The 13,272-nt window shown below is 43.4% G+C and overlaps 1 protein-coding gene across 2 annotated transcripts in view; it reads right to left on the bottom strand.

Annotated features, from left to right (window-relative positions):
- Positions 1–13,272, bottom strand: part of pde8a (phosphodiesterase 8A) — a 186,889-nt gene that overhangs the window by 57,354 nt on the left and 116,263 nt on the right. For both annotated transcript variants that reach the window (XM_090223180.1, XM_090223181.1), the window contains 2 exons: positions 3,223–3,279; positions 646–700 (listed from right to left, as the gene is read on the bottom strand). In XM_090223180.1, coding sequence (XP_090079306.1) covers positions 646–700; positions 3,223–3,279 — 112 coding nt within the window. The remainder of the gene's footprint in view (positions 1–645; positions 701–3,222; positions 3,280–13,272) is intronic.

Raw genomic sequence — 13,272 nt, 5'->3', positions numbered from 1 at the left:
GTGACTGTGTGTGGTGGGGGGGATGACTGTGTGTGTTGGGGGGGATGACTGTGTGTGGTGGGGGGGATGACTGTGTGTGTGGTGGGGGGGATGACTGTGTGTGGTGGGGGGATGACTGTGTGTGGTGGGGGGGTGACTGTGTGTGGTGGGGGGATGACTGTGTGTGGTGGGGGATGACTGTGTGTGGGGGGGTGACTGTGTGTGGTGGGGGGATGACTGTGTGTGGTGGGGGGATGACTGTGTGTGGTGGGGGATGACTGTGTGTGTGGTGGGGGGATGACTGTGTGTGGGGGGGTGACTGTGTGTGGTGGGGGGATGACTGTGTGTGGTGGGGGGATGACTGTGTGTGGTGGGGGGGGGTGACTGTGTGTGGTGGGGGGGTGACTGTGTGTGGTGGGGGGGATGACTGTGTGTGGTGGGGGGGATGACTGTGTGTGGTGGGGGGATGACTGTGTGTGGTAGAGGGGATGACTGTGTGTGTGGTGGGGTGGATGACTGTGTGTGTGGTGGGGGGGATGACTGTGTGTGTGGTGGGGGGGGGGGTGACTGTGTGTGTGGTGGGGGGGTGACTGTGTGTGGTGGGGGGGATGACTGTGTGTGTGGTGGGGGGGGGGGGGGGTGACTGTGTGTGTGTGTTTCACTCACCCTGTTAAAGCCAGATTTGATAAGGGGCATCACCGAGGCCTCCTCCCTGTCCGGCCTACAACAGCAAACACCAAAAAGATCAACAAAACCATTCAGATAAAAATGTATCAATAAAACTTCTCTAGAACAAAAGTTCTGTGTGGACAGATAAAATATGACACGTTCCAGACAACTCTCTGAACTGATCAATACTGACTGGTATATAGATGAGACTACACTCATAGTGACTGGTATATAGATGGAGACTACACTCATAGTGACTGGTATATCGATGGAGACTACACTCATAGTGACTGGTATATAGATGGAGACTACACTCATAGTGACTGGTATATAGATGGAGACTACAATCATAGTGACTGGTATATAGTTGGAGACTACACTCATAGTGACTGGTATATAGATGGAGACTATGATCATAGTGACTGGTATATAGATGAGACTATGATCATAGTGGCTGGTATATAGATGGAGACTATGATCATAGTGACTGGTATATAGATGAGACTATGATCATAGTGACTGGTATATAGATGGAGACTATGATCATAGTGACTGGTATATAGATGGAGACTATGATCATAGTGACTGGTATATAGATGAGACTATGATCATAGTGACTGGTATATAGATGGAGACTATGATCATAGTGACTGGTATATAGATGGAGACTATGGATGGAGACTATGATCATAGTGACTGGTATATAGATGAGACTATGATCATAGTGACTGGTATATAGATGGAGACTATGATCATAGTGACTGGTATATAGATGAGACTATGATCATAGTGACTGGTATATAGATGAGACTATGATCATAGTGACTGGTATATAGATGGAGACTATGATCACAGTGACTGGTATATAGATGAGACTATGATCATAGTGACTGGTATATAGATGGAGACTATGATCACAGTGACTGGTATATAGATGAGACTATGGATGGAGACTATGATCATAGTGACTGGTATATAGATGAGACTATGGATGGAGACTATGATCATAGTGACTGGTATATAGATGGAGACTATGATCATAGTGACTGGTATATAGATGGAGACTATGATCATAGTGACTGGTATATAGATGGAGACTATGATCATAGTGGCTGGTATATAGATGGAGACTACACTCATAGTGACTGGTATATAGATGGAGACTATGATCATAGTGACTGGTATATAGATGGAGACTATGATCATAGTGACTGGTATATAGATGGAGACTATGATCATAGTGACTGGTATATAGATGGAGACTATGATCATAGTGACTGGTATATAGATGGAGACTATGATCATAGTGACTGGTACATAGATGAGACTATGATCATAGTGACTGGTATATAGATGAGACTATGATCATAGTGACTGGTATATAGATGAGACTATGATTATAGTGACTGGTATATAGATGGAGACTATGATCATAGTGACTGGTATATAGATGGAGACTATGATCATAGTGACTGGTATATAGATGAGACTATGATCATAGTGACTGGTATATAGATGAGACTATGATCATAGTGACTGGTATATAGATGGAGACTATGATCATAGTGACTGGTATATAGATGGAGACTATGATCATAGTGACTGGTATATAGATGAGACTATGATCATAGTGACTGGTATATAGATGGAGACTATGATCATAGTGACTGGTATATAGATGAGACTATGATCATAGTGACTGGTATATAGATGAGACTATGATCATAGTGACTGGTATATAGATGGAGACTATGATCATAGTGACTGGTATATAGATGGAGACTATGATCATAGTGACTGGTATATAGATGAGACTATGATCATAGTGACTGGTATATAGATGGAGACTATGATCATAGTGGCTGGTATATAGATGAGACTATGATCATAGTGACTGGTATATAGATGAGACTATGATCATAGTGACTGGTATATAGATGGAGACTATGATCATAGTGACTGGTATATAGATGGAGACTATGATCATAGTGACTGGTATATAGATGAGACTATGATCATAGTGACTGGTATATAGATGAGACTATGATCATAGTGACTGGTATATAGATGGAGACTACACTCATAGTGACTGGTATATAGATGGAGACTATGATCATAGTGACTGGTATATAGATGAGACTATGATCATAGTGACTGGTATATAGATGGAGACTATGATCATAGTGGCTGGTATATAGATGAGACTATGATCATAGTGACTGGTATATAGATGGAGACTATGATCATAGTGGCTGGTATATAGATGAGACTATGATCATAGTGACTGGTATATAGATGAGACTATGATCATAGTGACTGGTATATAGATGGAGACTACACTCATAGTGACTGGTATATAGATGGAGACTATGATCATAGTGACTGGTATATAGATGGAGACTATGATCATAGTGACTGGTATATAGATGGAGACTATGATCATAGTGACTGGTATATAGATGGAGACTATGATCATAGTGACTGGTATATAGATGGAGACTATGATCATAGTGCCTGGTATATAGATGGAGACTATCAGGACATAAAGAGAGGAGGGAGCGGAGGGAAACATACCTTTTTACTACAGCGACTATCACAGTGTTTTCTGAAGAGGTCACCGCCCTGATCGACCTGAAGGGAAAACAAAGACACACATTTATCATTTAGCGAGAAAACATACCATATCAAATCAATGGGAGCAGGCCTAGACCTTCTGGTGCAGCTCTGATTCTCCCAGACCAAAGCTCTGTGTGCAGGATTAGTGCAGCTCCGTGAGCAGGCCTAGGCCCTGTGGTGCAGCTCCGTGAGCAGGCCTAGGCCCTGTGGTGCAGCTCTATGAGCAGGCCTAGGCCCTGTGGTGCAGCTCCATGAGCAGGACTAGACCCTGTAGTGCAGCTCTGATTCTCCCAGACCAAAGCTCTGTGCGTAGGACTGGTGCAGCTCTGTGAGCAGTCCTAGGCCCTGTGGTGCAGCTCCATGAGCAGGCCTAGGCCCCGTGGTGCAGCTCCACGAGCAGATCTTGGCCCAGTGAAAGAATGCAGTGTAGCAGTCGTGGTCATCTGGCTGTGGTTTCTCTTCAGCCAGTCACCATAAAGAAGCTTTAGTTCTCCACAGAGAGCCCTGCGTGTACACTGAACCTATAGACTGGCCAAGATGAATAAGGTTAACATACAGGCTACGGCCAGAGTCAATTAATGTTTGTAAACTTGTTTTGGGGTTTGGGCCCGGGCTAAAGATAGAGTGGTGTGTGGAGGGGGGAGGAGGGGGGAGAGAGTTGTTGCTCTTTGAGAAGGGACCTGGCTTCACCAGGTAGCAGGGGACTGAGGTCTGAGGACAGGCACACCGCAGAAAACTAGAAAACCCATCGTTCCAATTTGATAAACCCATCCAGTCAGTAAGGATGCTGCATCAGGATGCTGCATTAGGATGCTGCATCAGGATGCTGCATCAGGATGCTGCATTAGGATGCTGCATTAGGATGCTGCATTAGGATGCTGCATCAGGATGCTGCATTAGGATGCTGCATCGGGATGCTGCATCAAGATGCTGCATCAGGATGCTACATTTGTATTCTGCATCAGGATGCTGCATTAGGATGCTGCATTAGGATGCTGCATTAGGATGCTGCATTTGGATTCTGCATCAGGATGCTGCATTAGGATGCTGCATTAGGATGCTGCATTAGGATGCTGCGTTTATCTCTGTGTGGAAACAGAATAACACAGTATTGTCTAGCACAGTGTATTGTGACCAGGCCTTCCTTGAAAAATAGGTATTTTGATCTCAATGGGACAAGCTGGTCAAATAAAGGATTTTATTAGTTAATACTAAAGTAACACACCAGCATAGTAACACACCGGCATAGTAACATACCAGCATAGTAACACACCGGCATAGTAACACACCAGCATAGTAACCAACCAGCATAGTAACATACCAGCATAGTAACATACCAGCATAGTAACACACCGGCATAGTAACACACCGGCATAGTAACACACCGGCATAGTAACATACCAGCATAGTAACACACCAGCATAGTAACATACCAGCATAGTAACACACCAGCATAGTAACACACCAGCATAGTAACATACCAGCATAGTAACACACCAGCATAGTAACACACCAGCATAGTAACACACCAGCATAGTAACATACCAGCATAGTAACACACCAGCATAGTAACCAACCAGCATAGTAACATACCAGCATAGTAACATACCAGCATAGTAACACCAGCATAGTAACACACCAGCATAGTAACACACCAGCATAGTAACACACCAGCATAGTAACACACCAGCATAGTAACACACCAGCATAGTAACACACCAGCATAGTAACACACCAGCATAGTAACACAATATTATAGTAACACATCAGCATAGTAACATACCAGCATAGTAACACACCAGCATAGTAACACACCAGCAGAGTAACACCAGCATAGTAACACACCAGCATAGTAACATACCAGCATAGTAACCAACCAGCATAGTAACACATCCGCATAGTAACATACCAGCATAGTAACATACCAGCATAGTAACACACCAGCATAGTAACACACCAGCATAGTAACATACCAGCATAGTAACATACCAGCATAGTAACACACCAGCATAGTAACACACCAGCATAGCAACACACCAGCATAGTAACACACCAGCATAGTCCCCAACCAGCATAGTAACACACCAGCATAGTCCCCAACCAGCATAGTAACACACCAGCATAGTAACACACCAGCATAGTCCCCAACCAGCATAGTAACACACCAGCATAGTAACACACCAGCATAGTCCCCAACCAGCATAGTAACACACCAGCATAGTAACATACCAGCATAGTAACCAACCAGCATAGTAACACATCCGCATAGTAACATACCAGCATAGTAACCAACCAGCATAGTAACACATCCGCATAGTAACACACCAGCATAGTAACACACCAGCATAGTAACCAACCAGCATAGTAACACACCAGCATAGTAACATACCAGCATAGTAACACACCAGCATAGTAACACACCAGCATAGTAACATACCAGCATAGTAACACACCAGCATAGTCCCCAACCAGCATAGTAACACACCAGCATAGTCCCCAACCAGCATAGTAACACACCAGCATAGTAACATACCAGCATAGTAACCAACCAGCATAGTAACACATCCGCATAGTAACACACCAGCATAGTAACACACCAGCATAGTAACCAACCAGCATAGTAACACACCAGCATAGTAACATACCAGCATAGTAACACACCAGCATAGTAACACACCAGCATAGTAACATACCAGCATAGTAACCAACCAGCATAGTAACACATCCGCATAGTAACATACCAGCATAGTAACATACCAGCATAGTAACACACCAGCATAGTAACACACCAGCATAGTAACATACCAGCATAGTAACATACCAGCATAGTAACACACCAGCATAGTAACATACCAGCATAGTAACACACCGGCATAGTAACACACCAGCATAGTAACCAACCAGCATAGTAACATACCAGCATAGTAACATACCAGCATAGTAACACACCGGCATAGTAACACACCGGCATAGTAACACACCGGCATAGTAACACACCGGCATAGTAACATACCAGCATAGTAACACACCAGCATAGTAACATACCAGCATAGTAACACACCAGCATAGTAACACACCAGCATAGTAACATACCAGCATAGTAACACACCAGCATAGTAACACACCAGCATAGTAACACACCAGCATAGTAACATACCAGCATAGTAACACACCAGCATAGTAACCAACCAGCATAGTAACATACCAGCATAGTAACATACCAGCATAGTAACACCAGCATAGTAACACACCAGCATAGTAACACACCAGCATAGTAACACACCAGCATAGTAACACACCAGCATAGTAACACACCAGCATAGTAACACACCAGCATAGTAACACACCAGCATAGTAACACACCAGCATAGTAACACAATATTATAGTAACACACCAGCATAGTAACATACCAGCATAGTAACACACCAGCATAGTAACACACCAGCATAGTAACACACCAGCATAGTAACACACCAGCATAGTAACATACCAGCATAGTAACCAACCAGCATAGTAACACATCCGCATAGTAACATACCAGCATAGTAACATACCAGCATAGTAACACACCAGCATAGTAACACACCAGCATAGTAACATACCAGCATAGTAACATACCAGCATAGTAACACACCAGCATAGTAACACACCAGCATAGCAACACACCAGCATAGTAACACACCAGCATAGTCCCCAACCAGCATAGTAACACACCAGCATAGTAACACACCAGCATAGTCCCCAACCAGCATAGTAACACACCAGCATAGTAACACACCAGCATAGTCCCCAACCAGCATAGTAACACACCAGCATAGTAACACACCAGCATAGTCCCCAACCAGCATAGTAACATACCAGCATAGTAACCAACCAGCATAGTAACACATCCGCATAGTAACATACCAGCATAGTAACCAACCAGCATAGTAACACATCCGCATAGTAACACACCAGCATAGTAACACACCAGCATAGTAACCAACCAGCATAGTAACACACCAGCATAGTAACATACCAGCATAGTAACACACCAGCATAGTAACACACCAGCATAGTAACATACCAGCATAGTAACACACCAGCATAGTCCCCAACCAGCATAGTAACACACCAGCATAGTCCCCAACCAGCATAGTAACACACCAGCATAGTAACATACCAGCATAGTAACCAACCAGCATAGTAACACATCCGCATAGTAACACACCAGCATAGTAACACACCAGCATAGTAACCAACCAGCATAGTAACACACCAGCATAGTAACATACCAGCATAGTAACATACCAGCATAGTAACACACCAGCATAGTAACATACCAGCATAGTAACCAACCAGCATAGTAACACATCCGCATAGTAACATACCAGCATAGTAACATACCAGCATAGTAACACACCAGCATAGTAACACACCAGCATAGTAACATACCAGCATAGTAACATACCAGCATAGTAACACACCAGCATAGTAACACACCAGCATAGCAACACACCAGCATAGTAACACACCAGCATAGTCCCCAACCAGCATAGTAACACACCAGCATAGTAACACACCAGCATAGTCCCCAACCAGCATAGTAACACACCAGCATAGTAACACACCAGCATAGTCCCCAACCAGCATAGTAACACACCAGCATAGTAACACACCAGCATAGTAACACACCAGCATAGTAACACACCAGCATAGTAACACACCAGCATAGTAACATACCAGCATAGTAACACACCAGCATAGCAACACACCAGCATAATAACACACCAGCATAGTAACACACCAACATAGTAACTACAGATATAACGTACCAGCATATACCTAAGCTACTGATATAACAAGGTAATGTACCAGCATATACCTAAACTACTGATATAACGTACCAGGATATACCTAACCTACTGATATAACGTACCAGCATATACCTAACCTACTGATATAACATACCAGCATATACCTAACCTACTGATATAACAAGGTAATGTACCAGCATATACCAAACCTACTGATATAACAAGGTAATGTACCAGCATATACCAAACCTACTGATATAACAAGGTAATGTACCAGCATATACCTAACCTACTGATATAACGTACCAGCATATACCTAACCTACTGATATAACATACCAGCATATACCTAACCTACTGATATAACGTACCAGCATATACCTAACCTACTGATATAACAAGGTAATGTACCAGCATATACCTAACCTACTGATATAACGTACCAGCATATACCTAACCTACTGATATAACGTACCAGCATATACCTAACCTACTGATATAACGTACCAGCATATACCTAACCTACTGATATAACGTACCAGCATATACCTAACCTACTGATATAACGTACCAGCATATACCTAACCTACTGATATAACGTACCAGCATATACCTAACCTACTGATATAACGTACCAGCATATACCTAACCTACTGATATAACAAGGTAACGTACCAGCATATACATATCACATCTCAAAATAGGGCTACTTAATGTTAGATCCCTTACTTCAAAGGCAATTATAGTCAATGAACTAATCACTGATCATAATCTTGATGTGATTGGCCTGACTGAAACATGGCTTAAGCCTGATGAATTTACTGTGTTAAATGAGGCCTCACCTCCTGGCTACACTAGTGACCATATCCCCCGTGCATCCCGCAAAGGCGGAGGTGTTGCTAACATTTACGATAGCAAATTTCAATTTACAAAAAAAAAAATGACGTTTTCGTCTTTTGAGCTTCTAGTCATGAAATCTATGCAGCCTACTCAATCACTTTTTATAGCTACTGTTTACAGGCCTCCTGGGCCATATACAGCGTTCCTCACTGAGTTCCCTGAATTCCTATCGGACCTTGTAGTCATAGCGGATAATATTCTAATCTTTGGTGATTTTAATATTCACATGGAAAAGTCCACAGACCCACTCCAAAAGGCTTTCGGAGCCATCATCGACTCAGTGGGTTTTGTCCAACATGTCTCTGGACCCACTCACTGTCACAGTCATACGCTGGACCTAGTTTTGTCCCATGGAATAAATGTTGTGGATCTTAATGTTTTTCCTCATAATCCTGGACTATCGGACCACCATTTTATTACGTTTGCAATTGCAACAAATAATCTGCTCAGACCCCAACCAAGGATCATCAAAAGTCGTGCTATAAATTCACAGACAACACAAAGATTCCTTGATGTCCTTCCAGATTCCCTCTGTCTACCCAAGGACGCCAGAGGACAAAAATCAGTTAACCACCTAACTGAGGAACTCAACTTAACCTTGCGCAATACCCTAGATGCAGTTGCACCCCTAAAAACTAAAAACATTTCTCATAAGAAACTAGCTCCCTGGTACACAGAAAATACCCGAGCTCTGAAGCAAGCTTCCAGAAAATTGGAACGGAAATGGCGCCACACCAAACTGGAAGTCTTCCGACTAGCTTGGAAAGACAGTACTGTGCAGTACCGAAGAGCCCTTACTGCTGCTCGATCATCCTATTTTTCTAACTTAATTGAGGAAAATAAGAACAATCCGAAATTCCTTTTTGATACTGTCGCAAAGCTAACTAAAAAGCAGCATTCCCCAAGAGAGGATGACTTTCACTTTAGCAGTGATAAATTCATGAACTTCTTTGAGGAAAAGATTATGATTATTAGAAAGCAAATTACGGACTCTTCCTTAAATCTGCGTATTCCTTCAAAGCTCAGTTGTCCTGAGTCTGCACAACTCTGCCAGGACCTAGGATCAAGAGAGACACTCAAGTGTTTTAGTACTATATCTCTTGACACAATGATGAAAATAATCATGGCCTCTAAACCTTCAAGCTGCATACTGGACCCTATTCCAACTAAACTACTGAAAGAGCTGCTTCCTGTGCTTGGCCCTCCTATGTTGAACATAATAAACGGCTCTCTATCCACCGGATGTGTACCAAACTCACTAAAAGTGGCAGTAATAAAGCCTCTCTTGAAAAAGCCAAACCTTGACCCAGAAAATATAAAAAACTATCGGCCTATATCGAATCTTCCATTCCTCTCAAAAATTTTAGAAAAGGCTGTTGCGCAACAACTCACTGCCTTCCTGAAGACAAACAATGTATACGAAATGCTTCAGTCTGGTTTTAGACCCCATCATAGCACTGAGACGGCACTTGTGAAGGTGGTAAATTACATTTTAATGGCATCGGACCGAGGCTCTGCATCTGTCCTCGTGCTCCTAGACCTTAGTGCTGCTTTTGATACCATCGATCACCACATTCTTTTGGAGAGATTGGAAACCCAAATTGGTCTACACGGACAAGTTCTGGCCTGGTTTAGATCTTATCTGTCGGAAAGATATCAGTTTGTCTCTGTGAATGGTCTGTCCTCTGACAAATCAACTGTAAATTTCGGTGTTCCTCAAGGTTCCGTTTTAGGACCACTATTGTTTTCACTATATATTTTACCTCTTGGGGATGTTATTCGAAAACATAATGTTAACTTTCACTGCTATGCGGATGACACACAGCTGTACATTTCAATTAAACATGGTGAAGCCCCAAAATTGCCCTTGCTAGAAGAATGTGTTTCAGACATAAGGAAGTGGATGGCTGCAAACTTTCTACTTTTAAACTCGGACAAAACAGAGATGCTTGTTCTAGGTCCCAAGAAACAAAGAGATCTTCTGTTGAATCTGACAATTAATCTTAATGGTTGTACAGTCGTCTCAAATAAAACTGTGAAGGACCTCGGCGTTACTCTGGACCCTGATCTCTCTTTTGAAGAACATATCAAGACCATTTCAAGGACAGCTTTTTTCCATCTACGTAACATTGCAAAAATCAGGAACTTTCTGTCCAAAAATGATGCAGAAAAATTAATCCATGCTTTTGTCACTTCCAGGTTAGACTACTGCAATGCTCTACTTTCCGGCTACCCGGATAAAGCACTAAATAAACTTCAGTTAGTGCTAAATACGGCTGCTAGAATCCTGACTAGAACCAAAAAATTTGATCATATTACTCCAGTGCTAGCCTCTCTACACTGGCTTCCTGTCAAAGCAAGGGCTGATTTCAAGGTTTTACTGCTAACCTACAAAGCATTACATGGGCTTGCTCCTATCTATCTCTCTGATTTGGTCCTGCCGTACATACCTACACGTACGCTACGGTCACAAGACGCAGGCCTCCTAATTGTCCCTAGAATTTTTAAGCAAACAGCTGGAGGCAGGGCTTTCTCCTATAGAGCTCCATTTTTATGGAACGGTCTGCCTACCCATGTCAGAGACGCAAACTCGGTCTCAACCTTTAAGTCTCTACTGAAGACTCATCTCTTCAGTGGGTCATATGATTGAGTGTAGTCTGGCCCAGGAGTGGGAGGGTGAACGGAAAGGCTCTGGAGCAACGAACCACCCTTGCTGTCTCTGCCTGGCCGGTTCCCCTCTTTCCACTGGGATTCTCTGCCTCTAACCCTATTACAGGGGCTGAGTCACTGGCTTTACTGGGGCTCTCTCATGCCGTCCCTGGAGGGGGTGCGTCACCTGAGTGGGTTGAGTCACTGATGTGGTCATCCTGTCTGGGTTGGCGCCCCCCCCCCCCCCCCCTTAAGTTGTGCCGTGGCGGAGGTCTTTGTGGGCTATACTCAGCCTTGTCTCAGGATGGTAAGTTGGTGGTTGAAGATATCCCTCTAGTGGTGTGGGGGCTGTGCTTTGGCAAAGTGGGTGGGGTTATATCCTTCCTGTTTGGCCCTGTCCGGGGGTGTCCTCGGAGTGGGCCACAGTGTCTCCTGACCCCTCCTGTCTCAGCCTCCAGTATTTATGCTGCAGTAGTTTATGTGTCGGGGGGCTAGGGTCAGTTTGTTATATCTGGAGTACTTCTCCTGTCCTATTCGGTGTCCTGTGCGAATCTAAGTGTGCGTTCTCTAATTCTCTCCTTCTCTCTTTCTCTCTCTCGGAGGACCTGAGCCCTAGGACCATGCCCCAGGACTACCTGACATGATGACTCCTTGCTGTCCCCAGTCCACCTGGCTGTGCTGCTGCTCCAGTTTCAACTGTTCTGCCTTATTATTATTCGACCATGCTGATCATTTATGAACATTTGAACATCTTGGCCATGTTCTGTTATAATCTCCACCCGGCACAGCCAGAAGAGGACTGGCCATCCCACATATGCTCTCTCTAATTCTCTCTTTCTTTCTCTCTCTCGGAGGACCTGAGCTCTAGGACCATGCCCCAGGAATACCTGACATGATGACTCCTTGCTGTCCCCAGTCCACCTGACTGTGCTGCTGCTCCAGTTTCAACTATTCTGCCTTATTATTATTCGACCATGCTGGTCATTTATGAACATTTGAACATCTTGACCATGTTTTGTTATAATCTCCACCCGGCACAGCCAGAAGAGGACTGGCCACCCCACATAGCCTGGTTCCTCTCTAGGTTTCTTCCTAGGTTTTGGCCTTTCTAGGGAGTTTTTCCTAGCCACCGTGCTTCTTCACCTGCATTGCTTGCTGTTTGGGGTTTTAGGCTGGGTTTCTGTACAGCACTTTGAGATATCAGCTGATGTACGAAGGGCTATATAAAATAAATTTGATTAATTGATTTGATACCTAACCTACTGATATAACGTACCAGCATATACCTAACCTACTGATATAACGTACCAGCATATACCTAACCTACTGATATAACGTACCAGCATATACCTAACCTACCGATATAACGTACCAGCATATACCTAACCTACTGATATAACAAGGTAATGTACCAGCATATACCTAACCTACTGATATAACAAGGTAACGTACCAGCATATACCTAACCTACTGATATAACGTACCAGCATATACCTAACCTACTGATATAACATACCAGCATATACCTAACCTACCGATATAACGTACCAGCATATACCTAACCTACTGATATAACAAGGTAATGTACCAGCATATACCTAACCTACTGATATAACAAGGTAATGTACCAGGATATACCTAACCTACTGATATAACAAGGTAA

The sequence above is a fragment of the Oncorhynchus mykiss genome, chromosome 26, assembly GCF_057628025.1.
Source record: "Oncorhynchus mykiss isolate SJ-2025 chromosome 26, ASM5762802v1, whole genome shotgun sequence".
Classification (NCBI taxonomy): domain Eukaryota; kingdom Metazoa; phylum Chordata; class Actinopteri; order Salmoniformes; family Salmonidae; genus Oncorhynchus; species Oncorhynchus mykiss.
This window is presented reverse-complemented; position numbering and strand designations above follow the sequence as displayed.